At 34.4% G+C, this 19,968-nt stretch overlaps 1 protein-coding gene across 1 annotated transcript in view; it reads right to left on the bottom strand.

Annotated features, from left to right (window-relative positions):
* Positions 1–312: 312 nt before the first annotated feature.
* The window catches only part of LOC103576982 (dynein axonemal heavy chain 10), a 68,897-nt gene continuing 49,241 nt past the window's right edge, over positions 313–19,968 (bottom strand). Inside the window, exons 33-40 of the mRNA XM_014444728.2 lie at positions 5,945–7,030; positions 4,406–4,607; positions 3,382–3,524; positions 2,271–2,730; positions 1,998–2,209; positions 1,571–1,918; positions 1,362–1,508; positions 313–921 (exon numbers count right to left, since the gene is read on the bottom strand). Coding sequence (XP_014300214.1) covers positions 775–921; positions 1,362–1,508; positions 1,571–1,918; positions 1,998–2,209; positions 2,271–2,730; positions 3,382–3,524; positions 4,406–4,607; positions 5,945–7,030 — 2,745 coding nt within the window. The 3' untranslated portion in view covers positions 313–774. The remainder of the gene's footprint in view (positions 922–1,361; positions 1,509–1,570; positions 1,919–1,997; positions 2,210–2,270; positions 2,731–3,381; positions 3,525–4,405; positions 4,608–5,944; positions 7,031–19,968) is intronic.

Below are 19,968 nucleotides of genomic sequence, written 5' to 3'. Positions count from 1 at the left end.
AAAAATGTCCAGATATGATTATATATGATCATGTATGAATACTCAGATCTGATCAGATCTGAAATATGACCCTGCATGATCATACCTGTTCATAAATGATCCTGCATGATCATACATGGTCCTACATGATCATACATGAGCAGGTATGGTAAAAATAATACAATCAGAAAAGTAGTACTAATAGTATAATAGTACGAATATTTATAATAAGAATCATTATAGTTATAGTTATAGTCATAGTCATAGTCATAAGAAATGAGAATCATAATCACACTAGTAATAGTAACTATAGTATTAGTAATAGAATAATATCAAGTAATAATAATCACAATGGTAATAATCGTAGTAATAATAATAGTAGCTCGGGAAATAAAAGTTCAGATCTGGCTATATATAATTAGATATAACCCTATAAGATCATATATGATTCATATATGTTTGTGTATGAATCATACGTGTTCATATATGATCATATATGAAGGCAAATATATTTCTTCTGACATATACACAAACCATATAAGATTATATACGGTCATGTATGATCATTTATGATACAACATAAAGTATTTTTACTCGATATTCAGTCCATTTAAGATCATATCTAAACAGTTCCCAAACAATTTTTCGAAGCCGAAGATTAAAAAAATCATACGGTTTTTTCTTCAGACCAATTGGTTTTTGGATTAGAGAATAATTGAGTCCCGTGACAATCTCTCTGATAATCAACGGATACTCACACCTGCCATATATGCTTAACTGGTCAAAAGCAGTAAATTAATCCACGTTTAGTAGCAAGCAGAGACCTTGTAAGATCCATAGAGAATTGTGATCAGCCGTTCTAAGATCAGCTTCGAAAACCAATCCTTCTCCCATAGCATTTTGGCGATCCGATGTTACATAAACCGGAGTTTTCACGGTATACTGCAAGTAAAAAATTGACTTATAATTAACATAACTGTATAACAATATAAATTATTATGTACTGCAAAAAATATTGGGCACCTGTGTTAAAAACGGTTATTTTTAAATTTTCAACTTCCCACTAAAAGAAACGACGATTTTCAAAAAAATCGGGAAGTTATTGTTTTCACCCCAATTGGCGAAAACTTAAATTCCCTTAAATGTCAACGTTTTGGTCTTAGGAAGGTATTCTGACTATTTTCTCTTTAATTTTCTAAATTAGTTGAGGTCAAAAAATAAAATAAATATTATGTGAGCCGTTTTTAACACACTGGTTATGTTGATTATAACCGAATTTTTTAACTGTGTGATATATTAGTTTTATGATTCTCCATAATAGATAAAATGAGAAATATAAAGCATAGTCGTGATTACAATTCATATCATATGTCTCAATATACCTCTAAAGTTAAGTGATGAGACTCTTTAGTAATAATAGATAACACCGGAAGTTCATCAAATTTCACTTTTGGGTATGACTTCTTCAAGCACTGGTGTTTCACATCCCATCTGGCTCCCTCTAAATAAAGACCATGTACATAGCATCCCTATTGAAAAAATAAATTACATTTGTTGGAAAATTATTTTCATTCCATCTGTCTATAAGTACCTGATGAAGTCTTTCTTCGACTTCGTCAACTCTTGAAAATTGCGATACTTGAGTATAAATTAAAGATTTATCTATCGGCCAATTATTCTTTCTACATGTCATTTGGAAAAATGCTGCTAGATATGATTGAGGGTTGTATAGTCCAGATAACCACAAGACTATTGGCTCATTACTTCCGGACCACTCAGTATATTGATCTGTTCTTTTATTTATATGATTTATCCAGCTTGCGAGATTTTTTTTCGTCGCTGGAGCTAAAGATGCCCATTCTTTTGGCACAACACCATTGTGCAAAGAATCCAATAGACTTTCTAATGTTCTATCAATATTTATTTCTCCAGCTATAGCCTTTTTCAAAAATTAAAAGGTTATCATCCGTTTTTTTTATGTTACACGAAAAAAAAAAAAAAAAGGAAAAATAATTTACTTTCTTAAGCTGTGTTAGAGTTGTGTTCATTTTCTTAATTAATTTATTAAATCTTTCCAATTCTTGAAATAAAACGATTACTATTGGGGTAACAACGAGATCAAAATTATTCCTTACTTTTGTCATATTATACTCCGGTGGAATTTTAGTCAAAAGATCAGTAGCTATATTATCTACAAGTTCTTCTCGGTTACTTTTTGATAGACTATCAGCTACAGAAAAAATTATCTTGTAATTATACTATAATTACTAACTTATTCTAATTATGCTTACATCGTTGAGGTTGCATATCATTTAAATCAATCAGCAAATCTGTCATACTTTGAATAAAATAATCAATTTCTGCGTTTGAGTTCAGGCCAAAAATTTCAGGAGAATTACTCGGAGATAAATTTTCTATAAATCCTATGTAATCGTTCTTACGACTAATCGATGGAATAACGTACACAGTATCATTATTGTTATAAAAATGGAAGGGATGAGAAGCATCGAATAGAAAATCACCAAAGTATTCATCCATGTACACTCCAAATATTCGACGATCATAGTTGTCAATTACTTTCCCCCCGTAAATCACTTCACCTATCATATATTTAAGGCTATTCCAGGGGAAATTATTAGTAGAGGATAATTTACTCAAATACGTTTTGACAGTTGTCATTGAGAGAGCCAAATCTGAATCGCTGAAATCATAATCCAAAGTCCAACCGATTTTACCATACTTCTTTCTTTCCTATAAAATATAACAATATGAATTCTAAAATATCAATATTGTTTACGCATAGCTATCAAAAAATCTGTCTATTGGTTGACCCTGTAGACCAGCTTCGAAAATTCCTGCTGTTTGAGCTCGAAAACATTGTTCTGAATACATTTTTAAGCTCTTCCAGCTCGAAAATACTTTTGTGTGCCATTGTTTTCGAAAAAAAAACGTTTTTAACCATTTATTACTTTAACGATATCTCTCGAGCGAATTAACTGATTGAGGCGGTTGACGTGGCAATCGAGGCGTTTCATTACGTTCCAGAGCTGATTAGATTTTGAAGTCGATCGTTCAATTCGTTTCTGAGAAACCAATAAAAAACTAAAAAAAAAATTTTTTTTTTTGTAATTCATAAATATTTCCGAGTCTTCAAAATAACAATTGTCTTCCCATAGTACCTCACTATATAAGTTATCAAATATACTTAAAATTGAACCAAGCTTACCATTTTACATTCTCTTTCGAACACTACAGAGTTTACTTCAATCGTTTCGTTAGTTTAAGTAATATTGTCGAAAGAATATGCCGATTGAGCTCGAAAGTGGCGGGAAGTTTCGAGGCTGGCCTGCAGAGTCAGCTGGTTTACAAATTTTTTTCATAAGAATGTGTGTGGGTTTTTACCTGAATAACTGCATGAAAAAATGCAAGAACATAAACAAGATGTTTATAATTTGGATGATTACAATTTTCCAGATTTTCGTTCTCCATTTTTATGTAAGTATTCTTCAAATTGAATTTCAATCCACTTGGTGACTCGGAAACAACTTTATAAAATATGCAATTTTAATTTTTTTATGATTTATAACAAGCTAAGATTTTTTGTTCTAACATTATAATGATAGTAATACTATTCATTGAGCCTGAAAATAATCCTAATAGTGATGTTTCAAAATTATAAAAATTATTAGATAAATGAAAAGATGTTTTACACAAGAAATTTATTACTTAAGAAGGGAAAGTTCTGGTATTATTCTGTATTCATTATTACAGAATTTTCTGTAAGATACATGTTGCTGGATATAAATTTTCTTTTTAGGTTGTTTTAGATATGTTAACATATTTCATACAATAGTCTTATAGGAATTTTGCCCGAACTTGAGTCACCAGTACACTAGTTGTCTACGTTTTTAAACAACTATGCAGACTAAGCGGACACTGCTGGTACATTGTTTTGAATTGCAAGGCTTGTAAATGACAAGAAACAAACTTTTTGTTATCTAGTACTTCAAGAATTGTGCAAGAATATTGAAGATATTTTGTTCCAGGTGTCATAGTAAAGTTACTTATGCATTCCTTGAGCGAATTTTGCATCAGACATTATTTGCAGACACTAACACATATCTCTTTAACGCTTCTGGGCGTTTCCTCCATTTTTCAGACTGTCAAGTGGGCGGGGCGTGTCCGCGTTAGTGTGTATACGTGAGTCTCGTAAACTGAGGTAGTGGGGACTGAGCGCACGTTATAGGTAATTCAATTTTCACATGTTTTCAGTATCAGAAAAAAATTCAAACCTTCTTTGTCATTGAAATTTTATGCTATTCGAATTGACACGGATTTTTTTTTAATGAATACATATAAATTAAAAAACATCCACCACAAAAAGAAACATACTTTCGAAAAAGAAATCAAATCAATAAAACTTTACCTTTTAATGATCGCTGTAGAAATCCAATGGGAAAATTTTTTGATAATTCGGTTGTTAACCATAAACGAAAATCAGGATGTGGTTTCGTAAAAGTATCAATTTTTTCTTCAAGTCTTCGAATAAATTCTAACAATAAATGACAGTTTTGCAAAACTAACCATTGTCCTGTAGACATGGCAGTTTCCAGCAATCCAACAGCTTTCTGATAAATGTATAGTATTATTTAGTATCTATTTAAATATTACGCATTACTGATGTCAAAAAAGCCTATGATTTTTTTAATTTTTGCAAATTGATAAGTAGACTTATTTTAAGTTTATAAGTGTTAAAAAAAAAGTAGATTGAAATTAAAACCAAACAGGCACAATATTACTGTTATTGGTACGCTGAATGCCACTATATTATCAAATGACCACACGGATAGAAATTTTATATTGACTCAAGAAATATTTTCTTGAGCCAAGAATTTATTTCTGAAGAAAAGCAATTGTCTTGCTTCAAGAAATTCTAGTCTTGATTTAGATTTTATTGGCTCTAAAGATTTTGTGTCTTTGATGGATAACTCTAGTGTCTTGACCCGAAACTATATTATCTTCAATCGATACTATTGAATTCTTCAAGCAAGACCACTTTTCTTCAACTAAAAATGTCGTATTATTTTAAGAACTTTAAATTTTTGGTTCAAGTAATAATTCCTTGATGGAAGATGTTTTTAAAGTAATGAAAAAAAAAAATTTTTTTTTAAATAAATTTCTACTTTAACATATTTGAAGTAAATGAATGTAGTCTTTAAAAATAACTTTCAAATTTTTTATTTTTAAAATAAAAAAAAAAGTTTTTTTTCAAGCTGAGTAAATTGATATCTTGATTTAAAAATCGCGCCATTCTCAAAACAAGTCAGTAGTGTCTTAAACCTACATTTTGTGTATCTTAATCCAAGAGCAAGAAATTCTTAAGCGAAATATGTCAGAATTTTGTTTCAGAACAAAAAAGGCTTCATCAAAGAATAAAATGCTTAAACGAAGAATTTTTTTTTCTCTATCTGAAAATTTCAATTTTTCGATTCAAAGGCTTATTTTTTGAATTAAAACAATTAAAAATGTTCAAACAAGAACCACATTTTGAAGAAAAAATTATTCTTGAATCAATATAGTTTTTCTATCAGTGCAATGACGGTTTTTTATTTGCTTCTTGGGCGCTTCAACATAAATTTGTCTGACAGAGAAAAAATTGTGGTAACCATTCCTTGAATACGTTTATGAAATATCAACCCATAACGTTATAGTAATCATTACTTAGAATTATAGGATATATGCTCAAAATTTCTGGAAAAGATTACAAAACTAAAAAAATAGTATCTATAATTATGATAATTTGTATAGGCGCCATTCTTATGATCAACATTTCAAAAAACCTGTTACCATACGGTATGAAAACCATTTCCGCAATATATTGTAATTGTTACTATAAATTTCTCTCTGCGTAGTACGTCATTTTAGCATCAATAATATGATGGTATTAATATATTGGTGTACATACTTCTTCTTCTCCTTGACCCAAAAAAAGATTTTGAAATTTTCCAGCCCTAAACCCATACAATTCTGCGAATTTGATAAGTTCTGATGTTGGTTCTGTTCCTGGACTGAGAATGAAGATAACAGGAATGGTTGAATCACTTTGTTCATAAATCAGATCAAAACTCAAAATGCGAGAAGTAATAAATTTTTCTCCCAAACATTCACTTATGTAATTAATCATTCCACAACGAACTCGATCACACCGGAAACATTTTAGTAACATAAGTTTTTGAAATTTACGCAATTTTTTCGAATATTGACCAGGACAAGGAATCGATTCAGGAGTATCTGAATGAAACCACTCATACCAATCGTCTGAGTGAACTTGCAGATCATTATATAAATCAGAGAATTCTGTAAACTCTGCTGAAAGCCTAAGAATATCTTCCAATCCAGATGGAGGAAGCCAAAAAATCAGATTTTTCGGAGGATTGTTGACAGCAACGTTTTTTTTGATAAAAAAATTGAATTCTTCTTGGCTGATTTTACCACTACTTAGTTCAATTTTAGTAGCAATATGAAAAGAAAGTAAAATTTTATGCTTCTCGAAACTACCCATACATCCATAATCAAAAATATTTGCAGTAAGAGTTTGAATGATATTTTCTAAACGTTCAGAAAATGATGAATTGAATGGTGCGTGTCTTAATGAATGTATAAATACTTTGAGATAGCTTGAAAATGAATATTGATACATAGGACTTATAGTAGCTAGATCAAAAAGTACAAAAAATAGTATTGCACTTCTCGTTGCAACCGGGCGGTAATCATTCCTAAGTCTATTAACATCTATTGCTGCAACAGTGTCTTGATCGATTTTCTTTACCGCTTCACTGGTAATAGTCTTGAAATCTTCTATAAATTTCATCAAATTAATGTTATCTAATAAATTGTCTGTACTCGTCGATATTTCTTGTAAAATAGTATCTTCTAGTTTTTGAATCAAGTCCTTATTTTCACCAATATCAATTATTAATTTATCGTTCTTTTCTTCAACATCTTTTTTTTCTGATTGTACGACGATTGAGAGTAGTTGCTTTTCAAGCCCCTGAATAAGTAAAAATTATTATTATATATATAATATATTGTAAGATATATTTTAAATTTATTTAAAATATAAAAAAAAATACGGCCAAAAGTTCGCTTTATTGAAAATATATTTTTTATATAGGGAAGGTGGGGCACGACGGTCCCCCTCAAAAATTTGGTAAATTTTTTATTTTCTTCATTTTCGGTCTAATCTTTTAGGTTAAATGATTTATATTGTGGTTAAAAATAAAAAAACTAAAAATTCTATGTGTGTAAGTACTGTTTGTCAGTAGGTAGCAATTCCTGAATACTCGTCTCCCGATGCGCATGAATATTATTTTGAGAGTGGGGACGAAATTACAATCTGGATTGTAAAAATTACAATTTGGATTGTAAAAATTACTCGGCAGAATACATTTTTCCTGAAGTGCGTTAAATAATATTTACTAAGTTAAAGATTTACTAAGTACATTAGTAAAAATGGTTAGTACATTATACACAGAAAAAAATTTCCTGTTGCTGCAACAGGAGACAGTCATGTTGCAGCAACAGGAAAAAATCCTGTTGTAGCTACAGGAAATTTTTTTCCGTGTAGTTTTCATTTCATCGTTACTAAATTTTATCTTGAATGCAGTAATTTGTATAATCAACAAACATTATTATTCTATACTATATGTAGTAATTTTAACTTCATGTAAAAGATTTGATTTTTTTTAACATTTTGAAATTACTTTCTCGGATTGTCATTTTTTTTCAAATTAAGTAAAAATTCTTTAATTTCTCTCTCTGTGTATTGAAAACAAAAAAAAAATAATGAATGATGTGATTTATTTTGTTCAAAATCCTAGATAAAATTTATATAAATAATTAAAAAAACTAATGATCAAAAATGTTTCAATTTTTAATTTTCTGAAAAACGGATACTTAAAGTCATTTTAATTTCAAATTCTTCGAAAAATATGAAACTTAAATTTTCTGACTGATAATTTTTAGAAAAACAAATAAGGTAAATGTCCCAATACCGGAACGACGAAGGGTATATGACTGATTTTTATCGTTTTAAAAATATTCAAATAAATTATAAACCAAAATAATTTATTACATCATATAGAATAGACATTTACCAATTCAAAAATAATCAAATTAGTTCATTTTTCTTAAATTTAATATAAAAAAAAAATTTTTTTCTATGACACCCAAAAAACCCAATACCGGAACGCTGAAATAGCCTTGTCCCAATACGGGAATTCGGTTGTCCTAATACCGGAACAGTAAATAAAATAAGTTATTTTTTGCATTTATTCATGGCGAAAATATTAATGATTATTAAATAATATTAATGTAAAACAAGTATGAATGTAGCAGATATCAGAGAACTTTAAAATTATAAATAAATAATTAAAAAAATAATATTTACACAAAAGCACTATTAATTTCAAAATTTTTTGTATTTGCATTTTTTTAAATTTTATATTATTAATTATTTACTTGATTTATTAATAATTTTAAATTTGTCTGATGTCTGCTATATCACACCCATAATGTAGAATGTATTTAAAATTTTAAAATGATTGAGTATTCAATGAAAATAAATATTTTGAACTAAAGAATAGAAACAAAATAAATCGTTCCGGTATTGGGTCTTGTTCCGGTATTGGGACATTTACCTTAGTTCAAATATTTATTATACATCAATATAATTATTATTTTAGTTTTAGGTTTCGATAATTTACTTTGTACAATTTATAGATCAAAATATTTAAGTTGGTTATTGAAATCTAATAAATTGAAAAAAAAAAAAAAAAAAAAACAGTTGAAAATGTTGGAATTTAGTCATAGGAATTTCTTGATTTTTTCAAGTTAATTATATCATTCTGAAAAAGCTCATTAAGTTAAGTATACATAAAATTTTACAATTATAAATTTTTCACTGTAAGGTCTTAAATGATTACAGCATTATGATTCATTTTACTAATATTTCTGAAAGGTTCACTTTATTTTGGGTATATCAACAAATATACCTACTGTTTGTCCCTGCAGACCGAATACAATGAGACCTTTGGGCAAATTGTCTTAATGAGATATCAATAGATCCGGCTTAAAAATAATATCCAAAACGAATTTCATTAAGAAAGGACAAATTACTATGTCAAAACATAAACACGAAAGTCCAGATCTTTCAAAATAGAGTAATGATATTTATTATGACAGTTTTAATACGTTATATCTCGATAAATATTTTTTCTTTACTTTGGGGTAGAATTTGAATAAGTAATAAAAAAAGTCTAATTTAGTATTATCTAATACAAAAAGAAAATTTTTGAAGAAAAAAACTTTTTTTTTACTCAATATTTTGGGGTGTGTAACCGGGCAGCGTTGGTATACGACGTGAGAGTGCGGCTCTCTCGCTGTCTCTGTTGAATTTGGTCTTTCTCTCTCTATCTCATTACAGCCTGATTGCTGAGTTTGGCTGAGTTAGGCGCTAGACCACAAGGGATGACTTCGCGCAGCAGGTGACCGTAAATCGGTCATATGCGCATAATTAGGTAGGGGTCATCGGAGGTTGAGACTTGAGACAAATCTATCGTAGAGGACACTCAAGTGGAAGTGCTGATATATACAGCCTCGTGAACTCGTCGCTCATTATTCTTATTGAAAAACTTAAAAATTCTTAAATTATATCTGCTCTCTCTATAACCTGGTTTACAAAACCAAATATTTCGTGGAGTTTCTTTTTGCCTAAGTGATTAGTGAGAGTGTCCAGCGCCAAGTTCCGGTCAGTCAGCAGCCCAAGAACTTCCAGAATCAACGGCGGCAATCAAGGATGAACCGACGCCCGATTCCACCTGTATGTCGTCTGTACTAAATCAGATAAGATTTATAATAAATTTTCTTATATATATATTTTTATACTCTCTCTCTCTCTCTTCAACGTAATATTTTACTTTAAATAATTATTTAATTTATTACCCCGTGTCCATTAAATAATTACGTGTAAATAAATTTATTTTGTTGTCGCTGGACATTTATTATTTTATAAGTAAAGGGGAAATTTTGTAAATATTTGGGACTTGGTTAAATAAAAATTCATTATATATAATAATTGAATTAAGTCTCAAAGAAATTTACTCTCATCACCAGTGTCTTTAGAATAAGTTAAATTTCAGCCGCGTGTCCGGTCAAAACGAGTCGACCCATCTCTGAGATCTATTTCCCGCGTTCAGAACCAGCAACATCATAATTAAAATTTATATTTATTATTAATAATTAATTATTTAATCGGGAAATTATTTAACTGTGGTTAGTGGCTACTGGACACGAAGTAGCCAAAGGTCACCGTTATAGGTGGCGCCCAACTCGTGTTCCTCGTTTTGGAAAATTCTAGACCTGGTGATAAAGTTAAAATTAAATTTGGAAAATTTTGAAAAAAATTTAATTAATTTATTTTACCGTTGAAGAGAGAAATATTTGAACTGTGAATGATAATATTGGATTGATACTGTGCTAAATTATAAATATATTGGTTGCCCAAAATTATCTAAAGTAAATTTTTATAAAATAATTATAACTCAAATCATAACTGGCTAATTAGGACGTAAAATACTTAAATTTTAAAATATAAAATATCGAGTGTTACTTGTTATACAAACAATAAATACGATACTAAGCTTAGAGAAATAAATATAAAATAAAATCATTTGTAGTCTTTGGGTAGATCCTTTGTGAAAAAGCTAAGTTAAAATAAGTAAATTAATAAATAAAATTTTAATATTTATGAGACTAACAGTGACAGTAAATTTTTTTTAAATCATTAAAAGAAACAAAATAATAAAAGAAAATTTTTTGTATATTATAAGTTAAAATTCAAAATAGAAATAAAAATTACTAAATTCTATTTGGTTAAAATGAACTGCCGTTTGAAATTATTAAAATAAGTTTGAAAAAAAGTTTACGTAGTGAATGAGTCATTGCAATAGAATTGTTGATAAAAATAATACTATATTCAAATTTCAAAATAATTTACTCACTAGACTTAAGTCTGGGTAAATCTTTCAATTAAATAAATTAAAATAAATAGCTAAAATCTTTATCGTTTAAAATAGAATTCAGGGCTTGAAGTTTTAAGCGTCGGAAAAATTATCAGTTAATAAATAAAATAAAATAGTAGCTTAAAATTTTAGCCATTGTCTAAAATTTTCTTTATCATAATTTTAAACAAATTAAAATTCAATAGATTTGTGGTTCATTACGTAAACCATCATAGTTAATTCAAATAAATAAAATTTAATTTACAAAGACTGTCATTGTTAGAGATTACTTAGCTATCGTCACCCAGTAACTAAAATAAATTCTTAATCCGGTGACAAAGGAATAAATTTTAATTTTAGTAATTTACAATAGAAATATTTTAACTTATTTGGATTTACTACCGGTAATTAAATTTTATATTTAAGTATTATTGGGGCTCGTAAGCTGCTTGTCTTACCAGCTAATATAAATCAAAATTAAGTCCCAATAATCGTATTACGAGTAACACTCGACCAGTGACGCGTCAAAACTCAAAGCGTTCGGTTCAACAATCGGGTAGGCGGGAAAGTGAAGAGATAATCTTCGAAGGAATTAGTTCCTCAAACGGTAGAAATCAAAACAGGGTAGTGCATTCACCACCCTCGACTACGTGTACAATAACATCAAGCACTTCGGTTTCGCCAGCGAGCTCGACGATGCCAAATCATACTCCATTACCCGGTATACCAAATTTGACCGTGACTGCAGACACCCCACAGCAGGTTAGACCGCCAGTAAGGCGTAGCTTGGGGAATATGGTAGCAACTACCACGTCCACGGTCACGACAGTGACCAATACTATACCAATCACTACTGCGACTACTACCACGACAATACCAACTACCGTCACCACTACTCCAGTTATTGTAACTACTTCATCTGGGTCGATTCAAACGAGCGGCCCATCGGCCACAAATTCAAATGGACAATTAAATCTAAATTTAATAAATAGTAATAATAATTTACGGGAGTCTATGGACGAAGTATTCATAGAGAATCCCCCACCGGTACTTTCACATCAAGTCCAGCCTCATGCGGGATCCGTTTTTCCTCCTGGCACTGTTCCAGTTTCCGCACAGGCTGATCAAGCGACAACTCAAGCTGTCCTGGCTCAGATTTTAAATTGTCTACAAAATCTGACCTTAGCTATGAGCGCCCAACCGGTGAACAATCCGCAAGTGCCTGTACAGACGATTACACAAACTGTTCGCGAGGTAACTCACAGTTTTGGCGACGGGGAGTGTAGTACAGGTCACTCGAATTACAATAATAGGGCTGCTACGAACTCAGCCCTCCCGGTAAATTTACAATCAAGTACCAGTGAAAGAAATAATGTCCACAACAATATAGCCGGTGTCAATAACAATAATCTTAATAATAATTTAAACAATAATAATAATAATCACTCTACTATTAATCCCAGCGTAATTCAAAATAATAATTTAAATAATAACCTACCAATAAATAATAATTACAATAATAATTTGGAAATATTACGGGAAAATTCATTCGCCGTTAATAATAATAATTTCAATGGGAATTACGCCGGGTACCGGAATATTAATGGTCAAGAAAATCACCAAGAATATTATGAGCAACCTGGAGCAAATAATTTGGTAATACCTAATGCTGCGGCGGTTTCGCTACGTAAATGGCGCGATATAAGAGAAATTATCAGAGCGTGGCCTGTACGTTTTCCGCAAGGCGATTTATCAGCCAATAGTTTCTTGGCTTTATTTGAAGCTATGGCGTTTCGCGAGGGTTGGCTCATAACGGATTACGTAAAAATTCTTGGTTATGTTTTTACTGGAAAGGAAAAGTTACTAAGTGGTATGACGTGTACAGCAGACATTGGTCTGATTATGACCATTTTAAACGGGAATTTTTAAGAGCATTCGGCTCACAAAAGACGGACACCCAGTTGTTGATGGAAATTGGTCAATTAAGACCAGAATCCGGTGAATCGTCAATCGATTTCACGTTTAGAGTTCAACAAAAATATAGTGAGATGCGTAACCCACCTCCGGAATCAGAACAGGTTACGTGCATCCGTAATCACTTGCCTAGAAATCTTTCCACCTTAGTATTCTCTAGGTCAGTGAACACTTATGATGACCTCTTATCGGTATTACATGAGGCCACCGCGCTACTAGAAGAAAATAAACGCGCGTCTGAGCCATCCGATAGGTCGCACGCTAAGACAAAAGAAAAATCGCGATTCTCAGCAGTACATTCGTTCCCGCGTACTCCTATTTTGGTTGAGATGATGAATGATAAACAACCACTCGTTATCGAGGAAATTAGAGAGGGAGAGGACGGCAAATTAATTGTTTGTGCATCGACAGCTACTGTCCAAACTCCTCAAAATAATATCTCATCAAATAGATCTCCAAATAATCGAGTACGTTATTCTTATAACGCGAATAATAGTGGCAACACAAATGTCATATCGCGTACGTTTAGTGAAGTTACTGCTGGTCGTAATTTCGACCAATACTTTTGTTTTAACTGCGGGCAAAATGGTCATACATTTGAACAGTGCATTAATAACAGAGTAGATGTCTGTAATTTCTGTTTTAAAATAGGACATGTCAGACAAAATTGTTTTAGAGTCATTCAGTCAAATAAGAATTCGAATAATAATAATTTTAATAATAATAGTAATAATTATAATTTGAATCGTGGGCAACCAAATGCAAATAATTTTAATAGGGGAAACCCGAACCCAATTGTAAATAATTTTAAAAGAAATGATAATCGAAATAATCGTGGTAACTGTTCTAATCGTTTTGTTCGTAATAATAATGTTAATAATAATTATGATAATATTAATAATGTAAACAACCATTCTAATTGCGTCGAAGCTCAACCGACCAGTGTTGGCGACGTTAGTCACACTGATCGTTCAAAAAACTAGCTTCGCCATCCTATTCCCCGAGGATAAAGGGCGCGAAACGTAGAAGGTCTTTTAAACAAATAATATGGGGAAATCGGAGCCCTAGTCGTAATAGTTCACATGAAGCCTGGTTGAATAAACCAAATAAATTTAAAAGAATTAAAGTAATTAATGTAACAAATAATAACTCGGAACCAGACGGCGGCTTAGAGCGTACTGTCGGTCCAGTTATAGATATTAATGTTGAAAATTTAATAGATTCAAGTTCGGAACCAGACGGCGTCTTAGAGAGTACTGTCGGTCCAACTAAACAAATCAATTTAATAAAAGAAGATTCGGAACCAGACGGCGTCTTAGAGAGTACTGTCGGTCCGGTAAAAGAAAATTTAATGAGTAAAAAGTTGTTAACAAGACCAGACGGCGTCTTAGAGAGTACTGTCGGTCCAGTAGAAGAATTCAAATTTAAAGAGGTAGTAGGTAGCAATTTAATAAGACTAGACGGCGTCTTAGAGAGTACTGTCGGTCCGATTGCTTTAACCAGTGGTGAACTAATAGGTGATTTCATATTAGAAAATCAGGCGTTAAATTCGACTAGCTCCGTTTTAAATAATAATGATAATAAATTTGAGACTGAGGTCAGTTTATTTGACCTATGCAGTCCAGTTATAGAGAAAAATAATTTATATCATGTCGTGGAAAATGAAATTTGGTATGATGCTATCGATGAAATTAGTAATGGTAGTAATTTAGAAAATTTGGATGATGAAGAAAATCCATTCGCGCAGTTTTTCGATTTATATGATAATATGAACGGTTTATCAATATTTAATAATTTATCTGTTTTAAATAATAACGTATCTAGTTTTAATAATTTATTGGTTTTAAATAATAATTTATCGGTTTTAAATAATCACAAAATTAATCCATCCATTTTAAATTCCGACGAAATTAATCACTGGGAAGGCTTGAGGGAAGAAGCACAGCCCATGGTTAATTTACCAATGTCTAATAATTTATTTGAGGAAATTTGTGCCGGTCTTGATCGTTCTGTTCTTTCGGTCGAAAATGATCCGAACGAAATACATCCGAAAATCTTAGAGACTTTAGAGGCTAGCGATTTTATTGTGTCAATTGGTTCAGACGAATCGGAAGAACCAAGTTCCGTAGACGTCCCCGGTATGCCATATTTATGTGGTCTGGAGCCACTTGAGAGTGACGAAGAGACTGAAGAAGAGTGGGAGGATGAATTGGACCCAGGATTAGAACCTGAAGGTCCAGCTCTTAGTCATAGCTCTCCACCACCGAGTGCTTCGCCTTCGCGCGCGTCGTATCTTCCTGAGATACTCAGAGATAAAACATTACCCTCACGTATCGCCAATCGTATTGCATCTCGGACCAAATTTTATACGGGTACTGGTCCTGTTCCACCAACAATTACAGTTCGTATACCGGTGTCCATCTGGATATTCGGGGTGCAAGTGAACGGTATTATTGATACGGGAAGTGAGAGGTCCTACATCAATCGGCGAGTGTATGACCAAATACGTGAGCTTAGCTCTGGTCGACTACAACAGGATGATACGAACCGTCGGGGAGTTCTTCTCGCGAATCATACCCAATGTAAAACTATTGGGGGAGCTCCGTTCATAATTAAAATTGGTACAATAGCGGGAGAGCAGTATTTAAGTGTCCTCGAGGACCTGAGCTATTCAGTAGTCCTAGGTATGGACTTCGCTCTTCAGTTTGGGATATTGATAGATTGCGCTACGAAAACTTGGCAATTCAAAGACACTAACGAAAGTCATCCATTCGAATTAATAAATTGTCGTGATAAACGAACTAGTTGTCAAACGTTGACTTCGGATCAACAAAAAGATTTTGATGTATTTTTAGAATCGGAAATGTCTAAATTCGCGGAGTTACCGAACCAAGGTCTAACTGACCTCGTGCAGCATACGATCGTCTTACAACCGGGAATTAAACCCATTCAAATCCGTCCGTATCGGCGTAGTCCTGTTATTGCGGCGGAATTAAATAAACAAATAGACGAACTGCTCGAGAAAGGCTATATTCGGCCTAGTAACAGTTTCTGGTCGTGTTTTCCGGTAATGGTGACCAAAGCCTCGGGTGGTTGGCGTTTTTGCGTCGACTACAGACCAATCAACAAATATACTATTTTACCCGCTCACCCTCTTCCTAATATGCTACGTATTTTAAGTGCTTTACATAACGCGAAGTATATCACAACCATGGATCTCAAGGAAGCGTTCCATCAGGTTTTAATGTCACCGGAGTCCATTCCTTATACTGCCTTCTCTGTCGAAGGTAGGGGGCAATTTGAATGGGTTCGCATGCCTTATGGTCTCGCGGGAGCACCATCAACGTTTCAAAAAGCCATGGATAAGCTTCGCGATAGGTTTATCGAGCAAGTACACAAGAGAAACTTGCCGAGTTCTTGGACTGAAAAGGTCTTTGCGTACCTGGACGATTGGGTAATTATAAGTGAGAATTACGATGAGCATAAAGCCATTTTGTCTCTTGTTTTTGAAATCTTTCGTGAGACTGGATTATTAATTAATCCAAGTAAATGCAAATTCGCGCGATCCGAGGTAAAATTTCTTGGCTTCATTGTAGATAGCGGGGGTCTACGACCTGACCCTGAAAAAATAGCACCGATCGCGAGTTTTCCACGTCCAACGTCTAGGAAGCAGGTACGCAGTTTCTGCGGGCTTGTAAACTGGTACCATAGACATTTACAAAACGTCGCGAAGGTTCAAGGACCTCTAAATAAATTATGTAGCGTAAATACTGAGTGGAAGTGGGGTGACGAAGAGGAGAAGGCTTTCCAAGATCTTAAACTAGCTCTTGTTAATGCTAAGCCTTTGGCTGTACCACAACCAGATCTTCCGTACTATCTATATACCGATGCGAGTGATACGGGTCTAGGCGCGTTCTTGGTTCAAAAGGAACCAAATACTGGGAAAGAATTTCTTATCATATGTCTAAGTAGGCCATTGCGGGGTGCTGAGACGCGTTACACTACAACCGAGAAAGAGTGTTTGGCGGTTGTATGGGCCGTAAGAAAATTAAGATGTTATCTTGAAGGGTTTCCATTTGTTGTGGTTACCGATCACGCTTCATTAAAATGGCTCCATACTTTAAAGAATCCGAACGGTAGGCTTGCCCGCTGGGCCATGGAACTCTTGGCCCACCAAATTACGATCGAACATCGTCGTGGAACCGAGAATGAAGGCCCGGATGCCTTGTCGCGTTTATACGAGGACCAGGAGCCTGTGGAGTGGTCCGAAGTCCTCGATGAGATTAAAACTAAAGGCGTAGATTTCGTACATATTCAAGTTCGCTCGTGGTACGATATAAAGAAAGCTAATGTTAGGAAATATCCTGAGAATTTTGTTGATTGGCGTATAAATAGTGAAGATAGATTAGAGTATTATAAGCCTGATTATTTGAAAGAGTATATTGACGATCAAGATGCGTGGAAATTGGTTTTAACAGAGAATGAGATCCCCGATATTTTAAAAGAAAACCACGATGTACCGGATGCGGGTCATTTGGGTCGCGATAAGATGTATCATCGGATACGCACACGCTACTACTGGCCTGGTATGTATCGCGATGTCGGCGAGTATGTTGAGAACTGTGAAACTTGTAAAAAGGTCAAATATAAACAGACCTCGTCTCAAGCGACGATGCGCACGCGACAGCCTATCGAACCTTGGGCCATAGTCGCGGCCGATGTGACTGGCCCATTTCCGCGATCTAAAGCCGGTTATCAATACGTTTTAATTGTACAAGACCTATACACGCGCTTCATTGAGGTCTTTAGACTTCGTAAGCAGACGGGACTAAATGTTAAGAAGAGTTTACGTCGTGTTTTCTCACGCTGGGGATACCCTCTGTTTTTGATTACGGATAACGGCAAAGAGTTTATCAATCACGAGATCAAAGAGTACTTAAACGAAACGGGAGTAAAATCAGTACCAACCGCGATCGCGCACCCTCAGAGTAACCCGGTTGAAAGAATTAACCGTACTCTTAAACCAATGATTCGAGCATTTATTTCGAAAGATCAGACGTCGTGGGATGAGCACTTAGGCGAATTCCAACTCGCTTATAATAGTAGTTATCATGCTGCGTTGCATATGTCGCCATACTATTTGGTTCATGGCAAAGAACCACGGCTGTCGGGTAAAATTTCTGGACTCGAAATAGATGATTTGGATCTTGATGATACTTCGTGGCGTACTCGGGTCAATCGCCTTGATCAATTACGGCATAAAATCGAAGACGTAATGAGAAAGGAAAGTGAAAAACAAGCCATATATCACGATAAGGGACTTAAAGAGCCACCCAAACTGCAAGTGGGTGATACGGTATATTACCCAAATCGGAAATTGAGTAAGAAAGCCGACCAATATTCGTCTAGTTTGGCTTGTAAATTCTTAGGACCAGCTATTGTTAACAAAATCATTAGTCCTTTGGTCGTTGAGTTAAAATCAGAGACTGGGAAAATTTTGGGCAATCATTATGTACCGGACTTGAAATTGCCCAGGCGTAGTCCCCGATTTACAAAAAATGTTTAACTTTGTTTTAGAGAGAAGAACGTGATCGCCGAGTTCGGGAGAGGATGGCTCGTGAGCCCGGGAGGTTCAGAGATGAGACTCACTGCCGAACCTGGATGCGTCGGGACAGGAAAAATGCCTTCCTGGCTGAAGCAGCACGTCTGGGGTTGCCACTCCCAGTACCACGCCGTCCACCTGCGCCTCGCCCGACGTCCCCACTGGCACCTACTCCAGCAGCACCCGTGACATCCGTCGGGACATCTCGAGTGGTCGCCTGCACTTCTCGACCAGGGCTTTCAGAGCGTTGGGGCAAACGCTGTACTATGGCTCAGGAGGTAGAGCAGACGGGTCGCCCCTCTGTGGCTCGTTTTGTCCAGCCAGGTTACATTCCACCGGCTCGACCCGTGTCTTCGCCCGAAGTTACGCAGGCCATTAAGAAGACCCGATGGAACATCATGGAGACCGACGAACTGTATGTACCTGTCATTCCGGAGCCCGTTGTACCACCAAAGGCTGCGCCTGAGATAATTTTCGTGACCCCAGACGAAGAGATAGTTTCAGAGAAACCAGGGCCAGGAAAAGACCCATTGGCGGAAGACGAAGTGGAGCAAGAGGAGGAGTCTGAGGACTCTGATGATCCCGATCTTCTCATCATTGACGAGGTCGTCGAAGTGGAGCCGGCCGTGCCTGTGGTGGCCCACGAGGAATAACCATCCCAAGTTGTCCACTTATATGTAGTTAAAACAATAATAAAATTTTGGCTTTTCAACTCTGAATCCTCTGGTATAATTTTATTTAGTTCTTTTTCAGCTTCCGAGCCCCAATCTCAAGTCTGGCGACGGGGAGTGTAACCGGGCAGCGTTGGTATACGACGTGAGAGTGCGGCTCTCTCGCTGTCTCTGTTGAATTTGGTCTTTCTCTCTCTATCTCATTACAGCCTGATTGCTGAGTTTGGCTGAGTTAGGCGCTAGACCACAAGGGATGACTTCGCGCAGCAGGTGACCGTAAATCGGTCATATGCGCATAATTAGGTAGGGGTCATCGGAGGTTGAGACTTGAGACAAATCTATCGTAGAGGACACTCAAGTGGAAGTGCTGATATATACAGCCTCGTGAAATCGTCGCTCATTATTCTTATTGAAAAACTTAAAAATTCTTAAATTATATCTGCTCTCTCTATAACCTGGTTTACAAAACCAAATATTTCGTGGAGTTTCTTTTTGCCTAAGTGATTAGTGAGAGTGTCCAGCGCCAAGTTCCGGTCAGTCAGCAGCCCAAGAACTTCCAGAATCAACGGCGGCAATCAAGGATGAACCGACGCCCGATTCCACCTGTATGTCGTCTGTACTAAATCAGATAAGATTTATAATAAATTTTCTTATATATATATTTTTATACTCTCTCTCTCTC

The sequence above is a fragment of the Microplitis demolitor genome, chromosome 4, assembly GCF_026212275.2.
Source record: "Microplitis demolitor isolate Queensland-Clemson2020A chromosome 4, iyMicDemo2.1a, whole genome shotgun sequence".
Classification (NCBI taxonomy): domain Eukaryota; kingdom Metazoa; phylum Arthropoda; class Insecta; order Hymenoptera; family Braconidae; genus Microplitis; species Microplitis demolitor.
This window is presented reverse-complemented; position numbering and strand designations above follow the sequence as displayed.